The sequence below is a fragment of the Lepisma saccharinum genome, chromosome 4 (assembly GCF_977018435.1).
Source record: "Lepisma saccharinum chromosome 4, izLepSacc3.1, whole genome shotgun sequence".
In the NCBI taxonomy this organism is placed as follows: Eukaryota; Metazoa; Arthropoda; class Insecta; order Zygentoma; family Lepismatidae; genus Lepisma; species Lepisma saccharinum.
The window spans coordinates 62,698,126-62,725,242 of record NC_139232.1 but is presented as its reverse complement, the minus strand read 5'-3'; the positions used below and the strand labels follow the sequence as shown (position 1 = coordinate 62,725,242).

Below are 27,117 nucleotides of genomic sequence, written 5' to 3'. Positions count from 1 at the left end.
TTAAATTACGCAAATAACGTGTACGTAGGATTCGATCAACGTGGAAACCTTCGAAAATTAGCCCCTATGTGTCTCATGTTACTAATTATGATCCATAAATCTATATCGCATTTGCACACTGTAGCCACGTCTTCAGTGTGTTTTTATACTCATTATTCGTTTGTTCTGTTGAGCATCTGCATATATCCTCGAAGAGCTTGGTATGCAAACACTAGCAGTCTTCTTTCGTTGTCTGCATACACTGTGCTAGCAGTCTGTCAAGGTGTTGCCAGATTTCTTCTCAAAGAAGATGCCTTTTTTTCGCTCCTCCTCCAGGAAAAGGAGGATTTTTGTTCCGGAGAAACGTAGTTTCAGCTTATGTTTCTCCGATAGTGCATCTTTTCACCTTGAACTGCCCTTCTTGTTCTCTGAAATCGCATCCCTGTACCGACTGAAAAATGATTGCAGGGCTGGTTTTCAAGAAGTCTCATTGTATCACGTGGTTTGCGAAATGTTGAGGATTATATTTGCGTGCCTCCGCTAATATTTCCCATGCCTCAGTTCGCTGTGCCCATATTACGTAAGGGATGAGCAATCATTACGACAGCATCCTGTCACTCGCGTATTACGTAAGCGCCTCAGAAACGCCGTTCAAGGATGAGAATTTTAGTGTGATGTGATCGGAATGAGAGGCAAGTGATGCGACAAAGTAAAATATAAATACAGGGTTCCGCATTTTCACTGAAGGCCGGGCGTTCGAATCTTATATATTAATCTTGAATCCAAGATCATCTGATATCTGAATTCTGGATCCGATAGCCAAATCCCGAATCGTGGATCTGATATCTCATTCCAGAATTCTGAATCCGATATTCGAATCCTGGATCCGATATCCGAATCTTGAATCCTTGATCTAACTAACTAACTAACTCTCTAGCCTTCTTAAACCTTCTTAAACCCGAAGGTTCATGGCTGCAGCAACACAGGCCTTCCATCTGTCCCTATCTTGAGCAAGATCTATATAGTACTCTTTTCCATCCCTACCGATTTCCCTTAGGTCCATCTCAACGTTGTCCCTCCATCTTCGTCTTGGCCTTCCTACAGGTCTCTTACCATCAGGTTTCCCAACGAGAATCCTGTAAACTCCTCTTTCCTCTCCCATTCGTGCCACATGGCCTGCCCACCTAAGTCTTCTTGATTTAATTATTCTAATAATATCTGGACATAAATACAAATTATGTAGTTCTAAATTATGTAACCTTCTCCACTCACCTGTCTCCTCATCCATTTTAGGTCCAAATATTTTCCTAAGGATCTTATTTTCAAATACTCTCAATTTATGTTCCTCTTTCAATGTAAGGGACCAAGTTTCACATCCATATAATACTACAGGCAAAATTACTGTTTTGTATATTTTAACTTTTAGTTTTTTAGATATTAAACGAGAAGACAAAAGTTTATGAAGAGAGAAGTAACATGAATTTCCTGAATTAAGCCTACTTTTTATTTCCTCTTTAATATAATATTCATTTGTTAATATTACTCCTAAGTAATCCTTGATCTGGTATCCGAATCTTAAATCCTGGATCCGATATACAAATCTTGAATTCTGGATTCGATAATCTAATTTTGAATCCCATATCATCCGATATCTGAATCCCGATCTTCGGATTCTATATCTGAATCCGGAAACCTGGATCCGATATCCTAATCCCGAATCCTGCATCCGATATACATTTTTTTCCCCCCAACGAGGGATACTATTGATGCACAACAAGATTGGCGAAAGCGACATGACGTGTACAACACCTGCCCCGACACAGAGGTCTATGGCCTTTTATTGAATTGGAATTTCAGATACTATCGGTTCAGGTGTATTCCATTTAGCGGGGAGTAGGCCAGTGTGACATCTTTTGTCATGTGTGAGCTGAAAGCCACGAATCACTGCACACGATCTTTCATAGTGTTACGTCATGCATGTTGTTTCCCGGCCCACGATCAGTCGGAGTTGACATTACCAGCCCCCATTGTCTTCATGCTCGAGGCTATGGCCCAAAATATGTGTAATAATAAACGTGGCATTCACCTTAATGTGGCGTTAAGAAGAATCGGGCGAGACATTCCTCTTCTCTGCTCAGTCCCGTTGTAACAATACGTATAGATGGAGAATACTTTCAGTCAACCGTATCATTGGTGAATTGCGCTCCTGATGAATCGTAACTGTTTCTTAGTTTTTCGACCTCTTACAATTCTGCTAAAATTACTTATTATTTCGTCTTCCTTCATTTTCGTTAATAGTTTACGTTACAAAAAGGACGGCCAACAAACTACATGGTGCTTCCAAAGTTGGAAACCAACACAAGGTTTTCGTCTTTCTTCGTACAGGCTAATATTGCAGGCATAATGGCTGACATGTAGGTTGAACGTAGATAGAAAAGATATAAGAATAATAAATCGTCAATAACTGATTTATATATTTACAAAGAACTTTTCTTTAATTGCTTTTTTTTTAAGGCATCATGATGTAATGTGGCATGCACCCAATTAATTACTCAGGTAGTAACTGGCTTTCCATGTAAATGAGTTTGGGCGCCCCTGATTTAGAAACAAAACATTCTCTCCGTGGTGCAACGGTCCGTGATTGTCGGGTATCAAGTCCCTTCGCCGCTGTTTGCTGGCGTCCGAAATAGGAAGAGACAAAATAGAGAAAGTGAATACTCCACAGGAGTTTTTAAAATAAATCCTCTCGTTGGATGAGATGTAGGGTAATATGGTAAGGGAACAGAGTTGCGCCAATGAACTGGTGACTTTTTACCCGTTCGTTTGCTTATGTAGCAAACATTAAAGGCACTGAATGGACTGTTTCGTTGCTAGCGTAGATTGTTGTCAGCTTGGTAAGCAAGCTTGCTCACCGTTGCAAGAAAGACAAACAGGTTCACGACCACGATGCATCTGACGTATGATAATGGTACTTTGACCTCTTGTTACAACACAACTGTCTCCAATGTGGAAAGAAAGGGGAGAGGAGGGGGATTAATGAGGAACGGTACGAAGGACAGAAAAAAAGCCTCTTTCATGCGAGTCGAATGCACCTAGCGTGCTGGAAAGTAGACAAATATGGTAGGGATCGTTGTGCGTTGCTGATAGTTACGGTGGGTCAATAACATTGCGCGCAAGGTAGAGAAATTGAAAATTCGTGCGAGGAAGAGCGATCATGGTGTTGGGACAGTTGGTGCAACCAAGAAGGCAGCGTCACAATGGATTTTCCTTGACGGGATGTAATGCTCCCGAGCGAACATCCATCTTATCGGCGCCTCGGAGATCTTAACGCCCTGCCTGACTGAAGGGGCGCCGCGGAACGTGTGATTAGAGCCATCACGCCGGATAATAAATTCACGGAAGTACCAGCGCGAGTTTTTGCTCCCCGCATCAATTATGGTAGCCCGGATCCCAAGATAGAATAATTTAAGTAATTACCTACGTGTTGTCCTCATCACGCGGTCGTATGCCCACGCGTATTGCTGAAAGTTGTATGTGTAAACGCATTCAAAAGTCTAAACTCGATGTGCTTGACGAGGCTATTATTAACAATTTTAAATTTTTATTCCAATGCCAATCAAACAGATCAGATGATCGTTTGCATTTTTCGTGTTTGGTATTAAGGTTTAGGCACACGTCAGTTCAATTCCTGATCGCGCCCATATCGGAAGCAAATGTGACACACAGTTCTGGACCACGGAAGAGCCCCGAACATTTCGTAGCACTTGACGCGGGGGGTTGCCCAGTTATACGGTCCGCGAGGAAGGTCCCGTGGGTTCCTCAACAGTGATGCCAACTGTAGCATAATTGTTCTAAACATAGCAAGATTTGAACTTCGTTGGCACCTAGCACTCTGTGTTTGGCATAATGCAAAATCCAGCATCATCTCAAAATTGAATTTTAATGAAGATATTTTGAGGAAACATTTATTTTTAAGAAAATCTCCAGATCTTGTTTGTACTTCTCTAGCGGACTTGTTTCAAACAAAAGGAAGTATGCCGACCAAGGGAAAAGCTTTTACAGGCCCTGATCCATCCTCTTGTTTTCATCTTTTCTTTATCCTTCTTGATTTAACAAGGGAGGAACATTTCATAAAAGGAAATCGGTAGAAAGTTGTAGGTCACAAATAAACCAAACGGACGCCGTTACCAGTTATGAACTTTTCTTCAACTTTTTTCAAGCACTATGCTAAACCCCCTTTTTTTTTTTTTTTTTGAATGGTCGAAATTTCTAACGTTGCTTAACTACAATAAATAATCAATAACGCAGTTCACAACTCCAGAATAACAAAATAAAATTGAACTTAAAACTACTACAGTCACCAGAAAATGATAATAATAAATTATTAATAATAATAATTGTATAACAATAATATACGCTAGCATAATTTTATCACATTTAGCGTAATTTATGAGTTGAAACAGCGCCTTTTTTATCAGGAGGTTGGTATTGGGAAAGATGTTCTTAATCCACACATAACAGGCAGGGAGGACCTGCAGCTAACATTACAAATCCAATGGCTAATCAGGTATAGGCGATACATGTCACTGTGTAATTGAACGCATTTTCGAAAACTTTCCTCGGTCTGTTTACTATAACTTCCTACACCCCAAAAATTCCACGAGTCGCCACTGAAGTACTCCCTTAATTACAAGTAGTGGTTAGTGCAAAACTAAAAATTCTCCATATATTTTGCAAGAGGTATCTATGCAGGTTCTACTCGTGATATTATATATTTTGTGAATTTTGTTTAAAATGCTTAATTTTCACTTTTCTTTCTTGTAGGGGAATCCAAGGGAACAGCAATTAGCACTCCCGCCTTGGCCACGTGGTCCTCGAAATTTGTTCCTGAGGAGATGTGAAAATGGATTTGGATTTACATTGCGACATTTCATCGTCTACCCACCAGAAACTTACTCGGTAAGCTTGCTTCTTTTACTGGTATTTAGTAATAACCATTACCATAAAAAATATATTATTATGGAGTGAATGTTTCATTGTGTGCAGGGTGGATAAAAATCATGATTCTTATTTAAAAATATATTTTTTGATTATTTTTAATTTAAATCAGATTTTTTTATTTACATCCATTTTTTTAATAAAACACGCAGTCTGGTTTTTGGCACCATATATATGTATAGATGTTTTTTATATAAAGGCTTTTTCTAGTAAGTGGCCCTGTAAAATATTTTAACAGTTTTGATTAAAGTAAGTAAAAAATTATGTAAACATACATTTTTCTGCTTCTGATACTGTATATATGAACCTACTATGGAAGTGTTCGTTGAGTTTTGTTAGTGAAACTAATAATTTCAGTAACTTTTCTTCTAATGAAAATAAAACATTCTGGATGTACTCTATTATTGCAACTGAATTTAATATTTTTAGTCTTTGTAGCTGAATTTTGGTAATTTTTTTCATAATAGTTTGCAAAATATCAGCTGCCATGTTGATAGTTTATTGATAATGACACTATTTACGGTTTAACATGATTAGTAGTTTGTATATTTCTACACAAAATGTTTACTCTTTTTGCCCATAAAAATTATTGAAATTTATTTCATGAGAAATTTGTGTGTGTTACAGTTTACATAAATTACATTTCCTTTCTTATGAGCTTCATACCATCACGGGGTGGCTACTCATCAGGAATTCTGCTTGAATTTTTCTCCGTAGACGTGAAAAATTGCAACTTTTATTAATCCAAATCCTATTGAATTTATGCATATTGATAAATGCTCTGAGGCGAGATTTTCTCAGTTGAGTTTTTATTTTTATCGAGGAAGGAAAATAATGTGTGAAAAAAGCAACAGAATTCTCTCGATCTGTTTACTTTGTTACTGTCTTTTGTAGAGCAATCTGATAGACGGATTTCTTGAAGATGATTAGGTAGATTTGAGTTTGAAATTCTTGTACAATTAACATTTTTTCGCAGGTTAGAATATATACTAACATTTGTGTGACTTGTGTTTGTAGATCTATTTCGAGTCTGAGTATGTGAAATGGCAAATGTAAATCAAGGACCTCAAATTAAATGTTTTAAATATACCGTTTAATTAATTAAATTAGAATTTTTGGATACATTGAAATCACACAGCCACTTGATATTGTTACTATATTTGTGTGCGCATATCAGTGGCGCAACCACAGGGGGGGCATACCCCCCTAACCTTGAATGAAAATCAATTCTAAGGAGGGCAAGGGGGCAAATATTGATGGCCAAGGGCGCCTGCAGAGGGCTCAGAGGGGCAATTATCTCCCCTCGATTTCAAATTTTATGGAAATAAAAATGCACTTCAAAAAATTTTCTCCCTCGCTTCGTTCGCAATACCTGCTTTCCTTAGTTTCGTCAAGTTCAGAGCCGTAGCTAGGGAGCGGGAGGAGTCGGCCCTGGCCGCCGAACAATCTAAATGATAAAAGTTCATTGATTTCAAAAAAGCATATGATTCGGTCAAGAGAGATAAATTATATAATATATTAGTCGAGTTTGGAATACCCAAGAAGCTTGTTAGTATGATAAAAGTATGCACCAGTGAAACAGAAAGTAAAATTCGTGTGGGTATTAATGTGTCTGACAAATTTACAATTCATGATTGATTAAAACAAGGAGATGTATTATCTCCATTGCTCTTTAATTTTGCCTTAGAATATGCTGTTAGGATGGTAAAAGAAACTAACGAAGGTCTAAAATTAAATGGTATGACTCAGTTGTTAGCATATGCAGATGATGAGACTTATTAGGGGATGATATAAATACAATTAAGAATAATGCTAAAATATTTTTCAAAACTGCTAAAGAGATAGGTTTGGAAGTTAACAAAGGGAAAACTAAATATATGCTTACAGGCCGAAACCAAGTGTTAGGTAATAATCAAAATCTAATTATTGATAACATCTCGTTTGAACCAGTTTCCAAATTCAAATAGGAGTAATATTAACAAATGAAAATTATATTAAAGAGGAAATGAAAAGTAGGCTTAATTCAGGAAATGCATGTTACTTCTCTCTTCATAAACTTTTGTCTTCTCGTTTAATATCTAAGAAACTAAAAGTTAAAATATACAAAACAGTAATTTTGCCTGTAGTATTATATGGGTGTGAAACTTGGTCCCTTACATTGAAAGAGGAACATAAATTGAGAGTATTTGAAAATAAGATCCTTAGGAAAATATTTGGACTTAAAAGGGATGATGAGACAGGTGAGTGGAGAAGGTTACATAATTTAGAACTACATAATTTGTATTCATGTCCAGATATTATTAGAATAATTAAATCAAGAAGACTTAGGTGGGCAGGCCATGTGGCACGAATGGGAGAGGAAAGAGGAGTTCACAGGATTCTTGTTGGGAAACCTGATGGTAAGAGACCTATAGGAAGGGCAAGACGAAGATGGAGGGACAACGTTGAGATGGACCTAAAGGAAATCTGTGGGGATGGAAAAGAGTATATAGATCTTGCTCAAGATAGGGACAGATGGAAGGCCTGTGTTGCTGCAGCCACGAACCTTCGGGTTTAAGATGGCTAGAGAGTTAGTTAGTTAGTTAAAAGTTGTAAAAGAGAGAATGCCATGGCGCCTCGTAAAATTGTTTGCACCCTATTAAATCAATATTGTTTTCAGTTTGCAAAAAAATGGATTAAAAATTTTCTTGTTCCCTTCAGCGTCGAATAACATGGTTACCTGGGGGAAACCCTGGGGGGTAAAGGCGGTCAGGGGCGTGATGCTGATCACATCACCCCCACTCATGACCGGATCAAGAAAGTGTGGGGCGTTACCCCCACCCCCCTATACGCCTTCATGGCGTGGTGCTAAGCACAGGGGAGCACTTTACCTTTTTTTTTTTTTACCTTGTTCCCTTCACTCGCAATATGCTTTTTTTCTGTAATGCACTATAAATTACCAGAGAGAGAAATAAGACTTCTCTTAATGGATTTTGTCTTAAATGCATGAACAATTCTTGGGAGGAAACTGAGCGTGCACATTTGAGAGACAATTTACATAATTTTTGTTGTTGGTTTGTTATGAGTTGGATTGATTATGTAATGCATATAAATGTAGACCTATATATGCTGTAGATATATATATGTATTAAAGAAACTTTGCATACGTACACAATTTAGTGTTGGCATTTATTTTCTTATTTTACATCACTTCATTTTGAATATGTGTAAAATGTATGTTGTACATGAAAGTTATACATGTTACACGTACAAAAAGAATAATATTTGGAATGCATTTATCATGCATTTTCTGCCATTCGTAAATATTGTTGGTGTACTTGTTTTCCATTGTTAATGAATGTGAAATTGAACCTTTTTTTAAAAAAAGAATGTTTAATATCGTTTGTTCCAACACAAATGCTTTAACATAAACTTCTACCCCCTTTTTTGTGTAATTTACGGGGATGATAACGTCTTGGACAGCTACTACTAATAATAATAGTCATAATAATGTCAGTATTATTATTATTATTATTATTATTGGTACGTTTACCCTGGTACTTGCCCCCCCCCCCCAGACAAAAGTTCGTGGTTGCGCCTCTGGTGCATGTGTGTGGGTGTTTAGAGGCGGTAACATGCAAAGTAGAAATAACAACAACCCCATTTGCCCCCAAACCCCTTGTGGCTATGGCTACCACACTATGCTAGTTTATGTGATCACATTCAGTTTCAGAGTATTTTGTATTTTTGTGCACAGTCAATATCAATCACATTACATACAAAGTTATATGTCACATCTCAAGTTCAAATATAGAAGGACATGGACATTGGAGACCTCAACACAGTGATGTTCTTCAATATCTCGATCCATTTACCCCATGTTGTTTTTTTAATTGTTAGCTGTTTCATGAACACACATTATGTGAAAAATGGTTAAGAATTTTCTGGTTGCATAATCCAAATAGTTTTATTGCAGTATCTGAGTTTACCACATGGAATAAGAAAAGATTCATATTTCTATAGTGCATTATAGCCAATAAACTTGAACTCAAAATTTGTTAAAAATTCAAGTATTCTTTATTTCTATTTTGATTATTTTCACATCACTTTTTTACCTTTTGGGTTAATCATGATGATGAGAATGAGAATGAATGGTGAAATTGATGATGGGACAAGCTCCAACCCAGAGCTTGAAACTGAAACATCTGACTTCGTAGATATTATGCTAATCACGCAGAAAGGCCAGTAAAAATTTAATTATGATAAATGGGTTATTATTGTAACACTGATGAACTTTTCCCATACATGAAGGATTACATTTTAATAGTAATAATAACTTAAGCAACCACCCAATATATATATATTACTTATTTTTAAGGTATTACGAGGAGAACGCCAATTGGGTCTATGTCACTATGGCAGACGAATGGATGAGCCCATGGACACAATTTTTGTCAAACATGTTAAGGAGAGTAGTTCCGCCCATGCTGCAGGCTTAGCCACCGGTAAGATTCTTACATCTGAAAAGCTAACTGTAATGGTACCAATAATATTAGAATTATCCTTTGCCTTTTTAAAGATACAGCAAGATTCTCATGTGCTTCAGACTTTGCTTACTTGTATTTTGTCATATTGTTCTGTAGTGTTGTTTGGGCTTTTCAATGTAATTCTTTGGATAGGCATGACTTCATTTGAAAATCAAGGATCATGTGGGCAAGTAATAGTATTTTTTTTTTTAAATTGCTTACTTTTTGTTATGTATGTTAAATGTACAGTGTTACCCTAAAGATGAGAGTTCATTTGAAAAACTGTATTTATGGAGTCAAGCCCTGTAGTAACAAGTTGCAATGATACTTGCTTATTATCTACGTAAATTTCTACCTGGTATAGGCTTGACATCTATGTGAAGTATGATGTGAGTATGTTAATTGTCATACATTTTACATCTATTGTAGAAAAATGCCAACTTCATGACAGTGAGATAGTCATCATCTTGTAATCAAGGGGGTCCGGGTTTGATACCGGGTGGAAGGAAATAGTATTTTGGATCACACACTAATCTGTAGATCCAGTCCCAATTAGTGTATAAAGTGGGCTTAAATAAAACAAAAAAAGAAGTCTCCTTTGTAGAAATGCATGATACCGGGTGATCCGTTTGAGATGTCAGAAAAGTGAACCGTTATGTACAAGAGGTTAGTGTACGTATCTCCGAGCAGCTTGTTGTAATACAAGCAGAAAGGATGTAAGTTTCGAGTGAGGGGAGGTTTACAGACTTCAGTCACATGGCAGTGCTAATGTGCATGGTAACAAAGGTGGTGGTCACGTCACAACAGCGCACAGAGTACGTCGTATGGAATGCAACATTTTCTAGTATTACATGAATGCTACTGCCGCCACGCAGGTGAAGTCAGTAAACCTCCACTCACTCGAAACTTACATCCTTTGTGCTTATATTACAACAAACTGCTCACAGATATCTACATTAACCTCTTGTAGATAACGGTTTATTTTTCTGACATCGGAAACGAATCACCCGGTACATTTAGGAATACTCTCTTGGGTGCTGGTATTTAATAAATGAATTGTTATAAAGATTAAATTTTTCAACATTTTGAAATGAAATACAAGGGGTTGGTGAAAATTGTTTCAAAGCAAAGAGATAAATAGTGGTGTAATATATAATATTGAGACGGACCCCGAAGGAAATTCTTATCTGATGTAGCGGTAATAATGTTTCCTTCTAATAAAGGATTCCAGGTTTGATCCCTAGTGGAGGTACATGGCACAGTTGTTCCGGTCCCACATAAAATAAACAAACAGGCAAACAAATAAAGAAAGGTTACATTTTGTGGTGTGTACCATTAGAGGACCTCAATTGCAATAATCCTAGTATTATACATAAATTTGATTTGCATAAACACATCCCACACCACACCCAGTGATATAAATTCAAAGGAAGATATGTCTGCCTACTTATAAGTCTTTGTTCATGTTTTTTTATTGAATATTGTCCAGTGTTTGCTTTCAATGATTTTAAGGAATAAATTAAGAAAGGTGAGTTCCAATAGAAGTACAGCCAGGTAGTCTGTTGTCGACAATCCTATCACATTAGCTTTTGTCTGATGTCTTCCATTGCTAAACAAACCTTTTTTTATGTTGCATTTACCTAGTTGCTTTTCCTAGTTTGTGTATTTTAGTTACATAAGTGTTGACTGTGTGTTTTGCAGGAGATCGGATCGTTTGTGTAAATGGAGAAACGATTGTGGGGAAGACATATGCTCAAGTAGTGCAGTTGATACAGCAAAGCGGCAGCTATCTTCATTTGCTTGTTGTACCTAAGGAAGACGACATTCTCCAGCTGGTAAATATTGTTCACAGTTTGCATTGTAAGAATTGCACCACCCAAATTTTCTACATTTCACTATTACAGTTGATAACAATTTTTCCATTTAACATATTTAAAAGCAGTCATGTATTTATATCATGTTAATACACATATGATGTATATGTGCAATCGAGACAGATTGAGTATTTAAATTTATAATGAATAGTTTCACCAAGAAAGTGAATGCTTTCAGGCTTAGTAATGCATGTGAGTGAATGTAAAGAAGGATGTGACATACTTTTGCTTAATTTGGCATCATATGCTCGATAGTTTATGCCTGAGAATTATAGCTCATCAAAAGTTGAATTGATATAAATTAAAAGTGATCAGATCCAAATTGAATAATGCTAAAATTGAAGAAAAATGATCAAGTTAAATCTCAGAAAAGAGTTAACAAGATGCTGTTGCTATATTGTAATATGTTTGGCACAAGAGGGGGAAAAAAGGTATCCCTAATCTGTGTGTGTGTGTCTTAAATGTGGTCATTATTGTCTGTTTTTAGTAGAGTTCCGTTTTGTTGATCTGTAATTGGGTACATGCTTCATTATTCATTTATGTGCATTTGAAGTTTCATTGCTTGTAAAACCTGTCACAATGTTGAGTAAAGTTGTTTACTACAAAGGTAGGAAGCATCTTTGTAGGTTCAATTTGTATGGTAATAAGCATTTCGTTTGTTGAAACTAGTTACAGCAATTTCTCTCTTATCGCATTATATCTGAAAAAATGTGTTGTTTTGCAAATTTCTGTAGATATAATTAATTTATTTAATTTAAGAAGCACACAATCACTTAATGAGCATATATTTTGCAGTTACACCACTTCTATATATATGGTCAAGTTTTGTACTGTCACCAAGGTGGGCCTTGTATAACATTATAGAGCAATGCTTCTTAGTTTGCAGTCACCATGATAGTATTTATATATTTTATAAAAGAAGTTAGAATTGATGATCAGATTTGTTCAAACTTAAATGCATAATGCAAACTCCTAATCTAAACATAAATGGTGACGCAAATTATTGTTGTATGAATTTTACTCTTATTGTTACCAGTCATTTTCCCAATATATTTTCAAGAATTTATTTTGCCAGTAAAAGATAATGTGATTTTCATTTAGCAAGTTTTAGTCATGATCACATGTCCAAAATATAGAGATGGTTAAGCAAATCAAGTTGTTCATTTTATATGAGCCCGATAGAACAGAAGTTTGATATAACTTTACTGGAGTTTATAGTTCCTTCGACTATTGAGGAATTTGCTGTACCATTGTTGCAGTGATGTATTTTGATTGACCAATATCTGTAACCTATTGTCACGATTTCATAATATATATATATATATATATATATATATATATATATATATAACTGATGCAAGATGTTGCCATATGCTTTGTGCTGGAAAAGACATTTTACTCACCTTTAAGACCTTTAATATCATTAAACCCAATGTAGTTGAAAGAAGAAACCGGTAAAATAAAGTACATGTTGTGTTGAATCAGATCCTGGAAACTGCTGAGCCTCATTACACAGACAAGAAGTTTCTGAAAGGTCACCACCTGTAATAACGAAGAATGTTCTAGTTAATATATTAAATATTAAATGAAAAAAATAAAATATATTATTGAATTAAGTTAGGTCTGATTCAAACATAAATGCATCATTTTTTTTTTTAAATTTTCCAACTTATCTTTAACCATAACTTTGATGAACAGGATACATTGATAGTGTTTCTGGTTGTGCTTTGTTATTGTATTTCCATCACTTACTCAATATGTTTGGTAAAGTTACAGATAATGTAATTAGCTTGTTTTATCTTTGAACTAATTCTACTTGTGAATTTGTCATGTGATAAAATTAATTAATCAATACTTTTTTTTTCCCCCAGTTCTTTTCTAAAACGGCCCACAATCCAGAGACAAATCAGCGCCCCCAGCGTTTCAGACCACTGGAAAGTATGAAATCCACACTTCAGTTCTCTCATTTGCCACGACCCAAGCCATACCAACCAGTTGATATCAATTCTTCACCAGGATTTGCCTTCACATCATCAAGTCATCCATCATCAAGTACCTTCAGCTCAGGGGTTCATGCAGCCAATGCAACACAAATCAACAACACCAACATATCAAATCAAGATCCCTCCCATTCTTGGCAGCTTGTTAGGTATCATTCTCGTGAAGGGACCGCAAGAAGATCAAGTGAAGGATCCGTACCGAAAGGACTGCTTGTGAGTGGAAGTGGTTATGTTCACGGTGGTTTTCATTTGGCAGGAAGACACAGTGATCAACAGCCAGGGGACGTGAATCGGTATGGGGAGGGGGTCGTCGGTGGAGAATCGAATTTGTGGTCTCCAGCAATGGTAGATGCGTCAAGGACATTCGAAAGAGATCCAAGTGGGCGCCATATTAATGGAGCCAGTAAATATTACACAAACATGCCTAGCCCGTATACATTTACAGTGCATTCTGATAGCAGTGTAGCAAGTACGCAGAGTTCAAAATTTAGCAGTGTGGAGAGTGTGGCAAGTAGTGTAAATAGTGTGCAAAGTGTGCAGCCTGCAAGTTACCCCCAGAGTAACATTGGAGGCAGGAGAGAATCGTCAATATCACTGCCACCAAGTGGTCAAGAAATGTTCAGTAGTAAGGATAGTGTGCAATCATTCGATTCTAGACATAGCCCAATAGCCCAATCTTCTGACCCTTGTGAAAATTATAGTGCCGATTCTATGTTAAGTAGAATTAAGAAGAGCTGTGAGCAGAAGGAAGAATTTCTGAAGAGACCCAATCAACCCATTTGGTTGCCTGTCACGAGGCCTCAACCTATCCCAAGAGAGTTCTATGCCCACCCGCAAAAATTTCAGAAGCCATTATGGCCACCGCTGCAAAATGGCCCTAGTCAACAGCTTTCACCATCCAGAAACCAGAGCCCTAGTACAAGTAGAACGAGACCAACTCATCAGAATCTACGAAGAGTCAAGTCTATTGACTCTGAGAGAGATTCGTCAAGTAATGGTGACTCAGCTGATTCCGTGTATAATGCTCCAGTGATGCAGCCCATTTCCGTTTGCGAAACAGGCCAGTTCATTTACGGCGGTGCAGTGACCAACGCACCAACCAAAGGGCTGCAAGGAAGCATTGCATCTGATGGTACGGTACAAGGATCATTTCGGTCTCTTCCCAGCGGGAATGTCAGACACGGCAAGGCATTTGTGACAACCCTTAGCAGAATCCATGAAAACCTCCCAGCAAATAGTGCTTTTGTCAGGCAGTCTTCAATATCTAGCGACGATTCGCAGCCTTCCTCTCTGCCCTGTTCCCTACCTTCATCCCCAGCGCAGGGAAGTGCCGGCTCTAATTCGCTAATGCGGAATTTTGAGTCAGACGGGGAGGAAAGTTCTTCCCCGCAGCCATACCCCTATCTTGTATCTTCCCTGCAGTTAGTTTCACGAGTAGCAAAACAATTTGAAAGTGGACAACTTGATGATGAAGGAGCAAACAAAACCAATTTTTATCGTAGTGAACTTTCAAGGCTCTCTGCGAAGAAAAGTATTCCAAATGTTGCTGTCAGAAAGAAAGAATTTGAATCCAGGAGCAAAGAGAGCAAGTCTTTAGATAGTGCAGGTGAGTTTCTTTCCTTATTCTTTTAATAATAAATTGCATTTACTGCTGGCAATGCATGACTAGCATTTACAATAAGAATTAAGTAACTTTGATGTTGCATTGCCTTTTAGTAATGATCAAATGTGCTATATTATTTTTGTAAAAGTAATCACTTTCAGATTACAATTTTGTGTTAGAAGAGAAGAAACAGGATACCTTTAATGAGATGAGTAAATTATTTAAATTACTTCTGTATAATTTCTCATCAAGTTTTATTTACAGGTTGAAAGTCAACATATTCCTAATGTATGGTGTTGATCATAGTTCACATTATTTTCAAAATTACCATGTACGTCTATGAATTTTTCTCATTCCACTCAATGATGTTGCATAAATTTGATATAGATGTCCACTAAAATAGAATATCTCTTGTTAGCATGTTGTCTGTTGTAAGCACTGATTGGTGTTCACATGGTGTTGCTTGATATGCGGAAGATACCGTTCAGCCCTTATTGAGAGTTTGTTTTGACACGAAACAAGCACGCCAATTTAAGTGCTGCCATTGTTAGACCAAATATGGCAGGAGATCTGGTGCAGTGTTGACTTCCTAGTTGCTCTAGAAGAGGGAAGCTTATTGATATTGGGAACATATCAAAATTATTCTGTGGGTGGTAAATAGCCATAATTACTATCCCTTCAATAATAAAAAAGCTTTTAAGTGACATCAACCATGATTTTCTATTTTTCTGTAATTTTACCTCGAAATATATAGTCAGATATTATACAAAGGATAATAGCAGCAAAAATGTCCCATTTAGTGATTTCGGCACACAGCATAGAAAAGTTTGTCATGTGCTTATGGCACTGAAAGCATAAGTGATAATTTTTATTGATGCCAACTTTCAGCACGTGGGGAGGGTATTCAGATTTTCGTCAGCAAAAATAAAAAAAACAAAAAAAAAACAAAAAAAAACAAAAAAAAACGGGAAAACCTAAACAAATCTGAATCAATGGTACTTTATATTATCTTCTATTCAGTAAAAATCAATTCTCATAAACATTTGCATGCATCTTTGGGGGGAAATAATCTCATTTCTGGAACAGTGTTTCCCCAGGTATGTTTAATTTTGTCAGTCGTGCCAAAAAGTCAGATCACAATTGTAGGGAAAATTTATACATATACAGGGTGATTCAAAAAAGACTTTACAACTTTGAAAGCATATAGAAATTTATTCAGATAACTTAGAGTCGGTTGAGGTGCCATTGCAAAGCAAAACACATCAAGTTTGTCATACAACATTCACCAGTAAGTCAGGCGTTAATTCGAAGTCTCAGCTCAGCAAGATCAGCAGGTAAAGGTGGTACAAAGACCCGATCTTTAATGAAACCCCACAAGAAAAAATCTAGCGGAGCAAATCTGGGGAGCAAGGTGGCCATGCAATTGGACCTGCATGACCAATCCACCTACCTGGGAATCAGCTATCAAGAAAATCTTGGACTTCTACGTGGTAGTGTGGTGGTACCCCATCTTGCTGATAGTAAAGGCGTCCATCTTGTTCATCCTCGTCAATCTGAGGAATTAGAAAATTTTGTAGCATATCCAGATAAATGATACCATTTATGGTTAATCATTTTCAAGAACAATGCTGACAGCGCTACTGGTGGGTGAGTTTGGTACTAATGGACTACGTGAGTCAAAACTTGATGTGTTTTGCTTTGCAATGACACCTCAACTGACTGTAAGTTATCTGAATACATTTATATATGCTTTCAAAGTCCTTTTTGAATCACCCTGTGTATATATAACACCATTTATGTTAATTTTTCCCTTCATTTCTGCAGCATTTCATGTGAATTCACTCAATACCTACTTTTTCAGTATATTGAATATCAAAATCTGAAACCATATCACCAAAAGTTGTTGGTAGGAAGTGTATTAACATTTATTATGATTCTGAGGAAGAAATAAGTTAACTGTGAGAAAAAAAGTGATGTTAAAAGCATAACATTGTAGGTCCTACATTAACTGAATTCTGTAGTCAAAGTTTGAGGTACCATGGAAAAGGTTTGTAACTGGGTAATTTAATTATTGTGTAACACTTATTAGGTAAACCATTCTTCGTACTTTCTGTCATGCAGGTAGCTGTACATAAATAAGACCAAAAGAGGAACTAAGTATTTTTTTTCAATTGTAGCATTGGCAATAATGTGCACATCTAGAAGCAGTTCATGATGAAATTTGTGTTTGTGAAGTAGAAAGTGTGTTTTTGTAAAAATCTCAACCCCAAGACTGTTTAGTTTCAGATTATTTTTTAAATGTAAAGTGAAGCTAGGAACTAGAGTGTATCGTTGTAGTTGTATTATTGTTTTTTAGGTTTGTTCAGAGAATTGCCTCTCTTTGCAAGACAGAGGCATTTATCTTCTAGATACTATTCCAGTTGTGTAGAGATGTACTCTCCTAAAGTGCTTCGCTCTTTTAGTGCAAATGCTGCATATAACATTTTAACATTTCTGCCACATTCCACAATACCAGGTAGAGTTATATGGCATTGGTGTGTCCCTTTGTGATTTCTCAAGTATCTATATATATATAAAAATCTTCTAATGCACATTATTTCACCAGTTATGAACATTCATTCCGCTTGCATATGAATTGCATGTTGCATGCAACACTTGCACAGTGAAGACGAAATTTTGCTATGGTGATGTTCAGAGTTGTTTAATGAATGCTCTCGTTTCAGTGCTTTTCTGTTATGTGATAGAAATGTATGCGTAGATTTCCTATGTTAATTTCAGTATTTGAATTAGTATTATAGAAAATATAATTTCAAATGCACTATGATACCATGGGCTCCAAATAACAGCATTTAAATGTAATTTTGATATATGAGAACAGAAATTGAAACATCGAAATGAAAGTGAAAAGTCAAGTCCACTTTATGCACAGGTAGCATAATCAAGACTGCACCTACATTTTAAAGGCCTCCCTGATGGCACAGTGGTAGCGTCGTTGCCATCAAGGGGTCCCGGTAGAGGCACATAGTGGTTCGGATCCCACTTTAAACTGTAGGTCCAGTCCCGATTAGCCTTACGGTGCACAAAGTGGACTTAGACACCAAATCAAATTAAATCAACCTACATTTTAAAGTGGGATCCGAACCACTATGCCATCAGGAAGGTCTGCATACCATGCCATTTTTCTACTAATCGAATTACTAAGCCAGCCCTGGTTTTGTCTTGATTTATTCTTTCTTCCTGCTATTTTACATGTGTGGGAATAGTGTCAGTACAACAGGATCTGTTGCCTGATGGTGTTGATTTCTCAACATGAAGCTGTATGTTACCTTACATTTAGGCACACACAGGAGATGTGCTGCAATTTCCCCTTAAATTTCTACTTTAGGAGATCTTCTGAATTTGCCTAAATGTAAGGCACTTTCTCATGTGTTTCCAGAATACTGACAATAATATACATTTTAATGATTGTGATTCTCTGATGAAGAAATCCAAAAGATTGGATATAAGACTATGAATGTCCAAATCTGGATAAAATTTTGTCTGCGAATATACAAATTGTTTGGATGTTCTTATTATCTTAAATATCTGAATGTGTGCATTATCCAGACAGTTCTTTCGTTTATCTATTTTACGGGCTCTCCACATATTTATTTATTCATCCTGTTCATATGTCTACTGTACAGATTCTGCACATTTTTTTAAAAAAAATTGTACCTTTTTTGCCTTAAAACAGATCTCTGCATAACTAAGTTTAGTATATAAATGCACAAGTTTTCCACCATGACAAAGAATGTAAATGAGAACAGTTCAGAAGGTAACATTCCCTGTTTGGTGTTCCGATCCTTTATTTGATAATTATTTCCTCAATTTCAGACACCATTCTTACCAGAATAACTTACTGAACTTGAAAAGTAAATAGCGATCTGCATGCACAAATTATCTGAATACTCTAATATCCATATTTTCCAGATATCCAAATTATTCAGATATTCCAATTATCTGGATATGTGAATTATATATGGATTATCCGTTGCATCTCAAATGGATATCAGATAATTTGAAATGTGGATATCCACATATCCAGATTTCATGGTCATCCCTAATATGAACCACTTGCAAATTCACATCAGAAGAAAATCAGATGCATTCCTTCTTCATAAATAAACAAGTACTCTTAGCTCTGATGATCCAAACAAGAAAAGAAGACTTTGAAACAATGGAAACATAGTGTTTTAATTTTTGTCAAGATAAGTAAGCTGTAGCAGCGCAGACCTCTGACTACCATGCGAGAGACTCGGGTTCGATCCCCAGCGAGGGAAAACCGGGACTTTATCAACCTGTTCAAGTGGCTCCGGCACCCACCCAGCATCGTATAAAGTGGGTACCTGGAGGAAACGGGGGGTAAAGGCAGTCAGGGGCATGGTGCTGATCACATCACCCCCAGCTCGGCTGAGATCAAGAAAGTGTGGGGCCCTAACCTCACACCCCCTATACGCCTTCATGGCTTGGTGAAAAGCGCAGGGGAGCACTTTACTTTTTATACATCAAGATTACATGTCAATAATACAAAGAACATTCAAAAAATATTTAGAATGAAATGTGTATAAAATGATGATCATTTTGTAAACATTTTGTATGTAGAATGCAATATTGCATTGGTTGATGTCTTCTAAACAGCTTTTTGTAATTGCTCTCATGCATCAATTTTAGTTAACAAGACACAAAATATATTTTCCAGAACAAGCCATAAGATACTACTGTCTTATGTGGACAAAAAAACCATTTTTTTTTTCAGGATGTTTTTTGACACATTAAAGGACAAGCTGGTCCTTAATTTGCTGCCTAGTAGAGATAGATGCTTTCTTAATAGTAAAAATAGATACCACATTAAAGAAAACAATAGTTACTTCCATGAAAAATGTGCAGCGAGAGGCACTTTACTTTGAAGTTTGCATTACCTTCCTGCCCACATACATATTGAAAAGAAATGTACTTTTATTTATCTTGTAGTCATCTCTATTCCTTTTGCTTGTGCATGTACATATTATTGTATTACTAGTGTGAGTTGATGAGAGTTGTATGTGCATGAGCTTTACTTGCAATAAACTGTAAGACATATTTGTATGATAGTTTTAAGAGTTAGCTTTTACTGCAAATTTTCTTTTAAATGAATGGGTATAATTATTTAAATACATTGTAGAGTATTGTGTATCTTTTGTACGTTAGTTGTGTATGTATTTACTTAGTTGTATCAAGTTGGCTATCATTGTGTTATCAATTTAGTAAACAGATATATATATATATACACACAGCACCTTTTATGGTTGAGGCATCCGTGGAGTGGCTTCTGCCGTGTCGGTAAGTGGGATCGTGTCATTTAGACCCACACTGTACGTGTCAGTGCTTCAGTATTCAGATAACTTGTGTCCAGTTTGGACGTGTTTGTGAAGTGTTAAGGTGTTAACAAGTGTTTTAGATATTTTTGTATTTAGTTTATGTATTACTGGTGCTTGTCTGCAGTCTAATAATGTCACACTATCCGTACAATTTGAAACAATGCATTTTTGTACGACTCTTACATCATTACGAATTCTTGTAAGGAAGTTAGAATATGTTTTGCAGCTGAATTCCCAGATGTTTCTGTTTCACACAGACACAGTGCTCAAATACTTGTGAACAAATGTAGATAATCGGGGTATGTTCTTGATAAGAAGAAGAAACAGACATTTTCATGATGTCTGCCTGGGGAGCTACTAAGCTTTTAAACCTGAAGTATTTAAGGAAAACATTGGGAGAGAAATTGAAGCAATTTTGGAAGAATAACTGATACGTGCTAGTCAAAATTTCCTATAAATATGCCATAAATGTGGGGATGCAGGAGGACATCATTTCCAACACCTCTTGTAACAAGGTACGTGCTCATTTTAATTGTAACTGTCAATGTAATTGTACGAGATTATTTCATTACATAACTAGCGGTTCCAGTTATGCGGATGTTGCATCCAGTTTGCTGGCAGACACGATCATTCTTCCCGCCATGCTAGCTGCTGCTCTACGGATGCCTCAACCATAAAATGCATTGTATATCATTGCTTTAAATGAGTAGACAGCTTTGTATTAATTTATTATTTGTAGAGCAAGTTGATTTTATTATTTGTAAATTACTTATTCAGGTTGTAAATGAGTAAACTTAGAAAGTGTATTTTTTATTTGCAAGATTTTATATTGCCATATGTAGCATACAGAATAAATATAGTGTATATCTTACTGTAGGAAGTACACCACCTTTACCAGCTCTCTCTGGAAATAGGTTAATTCCTATAGGCAGCAAGAGATTGCATTGCGAACCACCTTCAGAATTCCAGGAAAGCAGTCGGCCCTCAGGTATTCATGGCCTGGCTCGCATTTGCGTATTGTCTGCTTTCAATGTTGAGCGTGTCCTGATTTGTCATTTTAACTCCTAATGGCAACCGAACGAGGTTTTGTTTAAATAGAAACACAGAATTTGTGGCTTCGCAGTGTGTCTACAGACTAAAACCTGTTTTTGCCTTAAGTTCGTATTGAGTTTTATATAACCCATTTATTTTCAAGATTTGTCTTGCATGATTAACACAGTATATGTATTTACTGAAGTTTATTTACAAAATAACCATTGTTTAATGTACCTTGGTATGTAGTGATATCTATGAGAGTTCATTTTGATGTGAATTTCTGGGGGAAAAGCTATAGCTAATAAACATTTAAAAATTATTGTGTGCAAAAGCCGAATGTCCCAGTTGTGTAATATTTCTATTTTTATTATTTACCATTTTTACTAACAACTTCTTGAAATTAAGTTTCAGTTACAATCGTCTTAAAATTTGGAGCCTTTTAAACTATAATTTCCTTCGTTATAAAACATTTAATATTTATTGTTATTTCTTCAGATCTTTATTTATGCTTTAGTTCTAACATATTTTAGATCTGCGGTGCAGTATCTTATTTTCTGTTCTTTTCCATAATGGTTCTTTCTATTAGAATATTATTTATATAACACTTTCAAATTTAGGAAGTTGTGTTGACATGTTTACAGCAACTGGTACATGTCATAACATCTTTATTAAGTTTTTAATTGTGTTTCTTGTTGTGATGTTACGTGTGTTGTCCTTTCATAGAACCACCCAAAGAGCCTCAGTATCATACTAGGTCTCGTTCAAACTCAGTTGAATCCTGGATTTCATTAGCAACAGCAGCATCATCATGGTCTCAAGACGAACCTCAGAGACGGCGTGCTATGAGACAGGATTCATATTTAGCAGCTGTGCGAACACCTGTTAGAGGTATGTTAGTTTTCTGTGGAGACGAGTATGTGGGTGGTATTTTAGCTTCCTGTATCCTATCCTTGCATCATGGTAAATAGATGGAATCCCATAGGTGATGTTCAGGAGAGACAGTTTTAGAATCTCTGATCAGCATGAAATATTTTGATCTTGTTGAGGCTATTGCCATGTTCTTGTTACACGAGGTATAAACTTTTCATCATACTGCTAGTCTTCGGTGTGTTCAAGATAAGGTGAGGTACTAGTATTTTTCAATGTGTATATACACTAAGGAAAGTGCAAAAATTTAAAAAATTTTTACTTACTACAAACGTCGTCCTCCGTGGCTGTGCCTTCTAAGGTGCTGTGCTTTGGGCTCCAACTGTGTGATGGCATGGGTTCAAGTCTGCCTGAGTTCAGTCTGGGTTTTTGGCCTGTGTATAGGACCAGTGGCAACCCACCATGGTGAGGAAATTGGGGAGCTACAAGTGAGTAGCGTAAGATGGCCATAAAAATCTCTTTTAAACAGCTGGGGGTTCAACGTGCTGACCCCACGTCACCCCATTGCCGGTTGAAGAATTCCACCTCTAGGTAGGACTGTAGGAGGGAGACTGGCAGTCGGGAGATCGGCCTAGGCCCTTCAAGGCCTATCGAGCCAAGGGTTATTATTATTACTTACAACAAACAGAAGAATTATTTTTCCATTCACACCATAAAGAAATAAACTTGATTATTTGTAAAAAAAAAAAAAAAAAAAAAAAACCCTTTTCTTTACATACATTAATCAATTTTGTTATGTTGACTGATTTGTGTTATTTATTGTTGTTTTTCTGCCACTCTTGGCCAATCGCAATGATGAGGATGATCGATATGATTAAATTGATGAAGGGATACTCAAAGAACACTTATACGAAGGCCAGGATTGGAACCCTGGAACCCTAAGATTGTGGCATACTGTGCTAACCACTCTGCCACAGAGGTTAGCTCAATTCTGTTATCGTTTACAAAGCACATGGTTAGTACCAAGAGAGAAATGCTTCATGTTGCTAAGGTGAATTCTCTTATGTAGTAAAATATAATTTGCCCATGTTTTGAAATTTACTCATAATGAAACCATTTAACCATACTAGGAATTATGTCAAGCATATGAAGAAATTTTGGTTTTGTGCATGACTAATGTATTGATGCATCACTCTTTATGTCTTTGGTTGTGCTTTGCTAGTTACTGATTGAGCTTATATTTAGGTATTTTCTTTAGTGCAGCTGCTTTCACACTATGACCATGTATGTTATCAGTAAAGCATATTGTGAGAATGAAAAAAATGTATGTGCATGTGCATTTCTGAAAAACATCTTTATTGTTTGTATATAGAAGATCTTTTGTATTCTATGTGAATAGATTTTAATACATGTATGAAGATTTTATTATAAAATACTTGTCATGAGTGTAAATCAATTTAACCTTTGAACCTTTATAAAATTTATTCCTTACTAACATAATATATCACTATATGTTTGTTATATGTTGATGTATGTTGCAAACAAAACTTCTTGCATGTGTGAGAATTGTCTGTTTTATAGCTCATACAATTTCTGTGAGGTACTGGTAACAAATCTCAGCCTTACCTAATTTTTAAAAAATAAAAATAATAAGTAAAGCTTACTCTGTGTACATATTTAAATTACATATCTATCATATTTCTGTCAAAAATTCTATTTCTAGAGCTTTTCATTCTGTTTGACAATATGTAGACTATTTATTGAGAATCTAATAGTATATTGCCACATAATCTAACAATGTACGTAATATTATTATAGCAGTACACATAACTGGCTACATGCTGAATGGAATGTTTAGGCTTCTACATATTGTTTGTGTTTGTGGTGTGTGTGTACATAATTGACTCATTATTAAGGAGAGGACAGCTGTGGAAATACTGATGCATGTTTAGAGTTTCATTCCCTTTTCTATAATCACCCTCCGAAATACATCTACTATCGTATTAAAAATTATAGATACTCGAGTTTGGACTCCCATTTCTACAAGAATACCAGTTACATCAAAACTTAGCTTTTTTCAATTGTGCGTTAATCTATGCTAACCTAAATTTTTTTCAAGTATCCCTTATATTTTTTTATCCTCGTTAGAACAAAAGAAGAGCCAGTTTTTTTAGTTTTGCAAACGATCGCTGTTTTTGAAATTCTATAAATAAGAAACGGGTTGCCCGATCGTGATGAAGTTTTAGTATGGTGCAGGCAGAAAGGTTTTAAACATAAATCTTAATTTTCAGATTTTTAAAATTTGTCAAAAAACTGTTATCATCAATTTTGCGAAAACCTTTTTTAGTATTGGGTAGTCCTACAAATACAATATTGGTCTTGTTTTAAAGCTCTTGGCATCTGTGTTTAAAATCCATTATCGTTGTAAATTCACATTGAGAAACCGATTTTATACAGATTTTTATTCAGCAGAGTAAAGATGTACTTGGAACGTGACAAACAGCACACAGTGATGTCCGTTGAACAGTGGAAACTGCCGGAATGGCACTGTGCTTGCAGTGTTGCCACGTTCCACTTACAGCTTTACTCTGCTGAATAAAGATCTGTATTAAATCGGTTTCTCAATGTGAATCGGCAACAATAATGGATTTTAAACACACAAGCCAAGAGCTTCAAAACAATACCAATATTGTATTTGTAGGACTACCCAATACTAAGAAAAGGTTGTTTCGCAAAATTGATGATAACAGTTTTTTGACAAATTTTAAAAATCTGAAAATCTGCCTGCACCATACTAAAATTTCATTGTGATCGGACAACTTGTTTTTGATTTATAGAATTTCAAAAAGAGCGATTATTTGCAAAACTCCAAAAAACCGGATCTTTTTTTGTGCTCACGACAATAAAAATATAAGGCATACTCGAAAAAATTTAGGTTAGCATAGATTAACGCAGAATTGAATAAGCTAAATTTTGATGTAATTGGTATTTTTGTAGGTCTACTGGTTAATTTTTAATTGGAGTCCAAACTCTAGTATCTATAATTTTTAATCTGATAGTAGACACACGTGGGCACGACCACACTACACATGTGTGTAACAATCGGAAATAGTTTTCCAGTTCTATCATAAAATTTACTACTTGAATAAGTTTTATGTAGTCATTTGAATATTTAATTTATTCATATTTTATAGTATTCAAATAGCACATTTTATGATATCATTGGAAAATTATCTCTGATAGCCACAAGAATAATATGAATATGCCTACATATTAGTACGTGTACTTTGTAGTATTTCTTTTGTGTTAGAATTCATTTTTAAATTTTTTCGCTCGTTGAGCCATGTGCAGTGACAACACCTAACAAGAATTTGATCTTGAGTATATCTTATTAAATTTATTCCAGTTCCTTAAATTGTTGATTTAAAAAAAGTAAGATAAATGATAATTCTGTAAAATTGTAAAATCTAGCTCTCAGACTTTAGCATGAGATCTTTGAAATTTAACTTGCCTTTGAATTCTGTAATCCACACTTTGGCTAACTTTATCTCCTGCTGCTCGTAATGCATTAAGCTGACTGTGTTATGTTTTCATTCTACGTGTATATATGCTAATCTTAATTGAACTGTGGGTAAACTATGTACGTTGAGGAAGGTGTTTCTGCATGGTCAGATGCTCTAACCATGAATCTAGTAGATTATATATTATATCTTTATTATAATTTTGTGTTCTGTTATATGTATATATTTTACCTTCCTGGCCCAATATTCCAACATTGTTTCTTATTGTGCAATTGAATATGTTCCAGTATATGTTGCTAGACTAACCTTGCATGAGGAAAAAAGTATAAAAAACATTTGATATAAGCCAGATGTATATATTGTTTTACACAATGTGTGTGTGTGTATGTGTTTGGTGTATGGAGTTCATTATACGTACTTGGATCATTCTAGATTGAGCTGGCATGATGAGCAGGTTATGTTATCTTAATGTAAATACTCATTTGTAACAGCCATCATGTTTGAGTTATTCTTAACATAGCATGTAGAGCTAGTTTTTGTCTTTGCAATTTAGTTACATGGCAAAATATTAACCTTGGAACTGTATTCTACTTCAGATAACTCAATGTTTGTGAAATACTTCAGATATTCATGTGAATTCAATGCATGTGGAACGTGATTGTGCTGTACTGTGCATTTCTTTAAATTGTGTCTTTTTTTTAGTTAATATTTTCAAAAGTAGGATAAATAGAACAAATTAAATTTTGTTTCTAAAATATTCAAAAAGCTGAGGAAAAGATTCTGAATGCATCCATCGCATAACCACAAATAATTTTTGATTACCTGGGGAGCAGTTTTATTCAAATTGCAGTTTATATCTTTTGTTACACAATGTACTGGGCTTAGTACAACATTTGTAGAAAAAATTGACCAATTTTTAGCCACAATAAAATGTATGTCAAGCTTGGGCAACTTCCATGCACTTGCGGAGGGCAACAAGCGCTCGGTGTAGCTTGATCTTCCTGCCAACAGACTGCAGCTCAAGTCGTCCTGCTTCACTCATTCACTCCCAGTGTTGCCAATGTGTGTGCAATTACACAAAATGTATGGACTATCAGTGCCTGGGTGTAATGGAATGATATGTGTGCCTCATTCCATGTCAAATCAACCTTACATTTTTTGATTCGTTTGAAATTTGGCATACTGGAAGAGCCACCTGAGGTAGGGAAATATGCAACTTTGCAGATCTGTATGTTTTGTACTTCCGAAATTACAGTGTTGCAAACTGCGATTTTGACCAATTTTTTCCAACATCTTGTTAACTTGAAATTGCAATATTTCGGCAACCAGGACACCTACA

At 35.8% G+C, this 27,117-nt stretch overlaps 1 protein-coding gene across 14 annotated transcripts in view; it reads left to right on the top strand.

Annotated features, from left to right (window-relative positions):
- Positions 1–27,117, top strand: part of RhoGAP19D (Rho GTPase activating protein at 19D) — a 252,436-nt gene that overhangs the window by 139,267 nt on the left and 86,052 nt on the right. For 7 of the 14 annotated variants that reach the window (XM_083120611.1, XM_083120607.1, XM_083120604.1 and 4 more), the window contains exons 3-9: positions 4,804–4,938; positions 9,335–9,461; positions 11,184–11,317; positions 13,228–14,962; positions 17,316–17,474; positions 21,233–21,343; positions 22,114–22,278. In XM_083120611.1, the coding sequence (XP_082976737.1) occupies positions 4,804–4,938; positions 9,335–9,461; positions 11,184–11,317; positions 13,228–14,962; positions 17,316–17,474; positions 21,233–21,343; positions 22,114–22,278 (2,566 nt within the window). The remainder of the gene's footprint in view (positions 1–4,803; positions 4,939–9,334; positions 9,462–11,183; positions 11,318–13,227; positions 14,963–17,315; positions 17,475–21,232; positions 21,344–22,113; positions 22,279–27,117) is intronic. The other 7 variants (XM_083120613.1, XM_083120609.1, XM_083120612.1 and 4 more) reach the window with 5 other exon arrangements.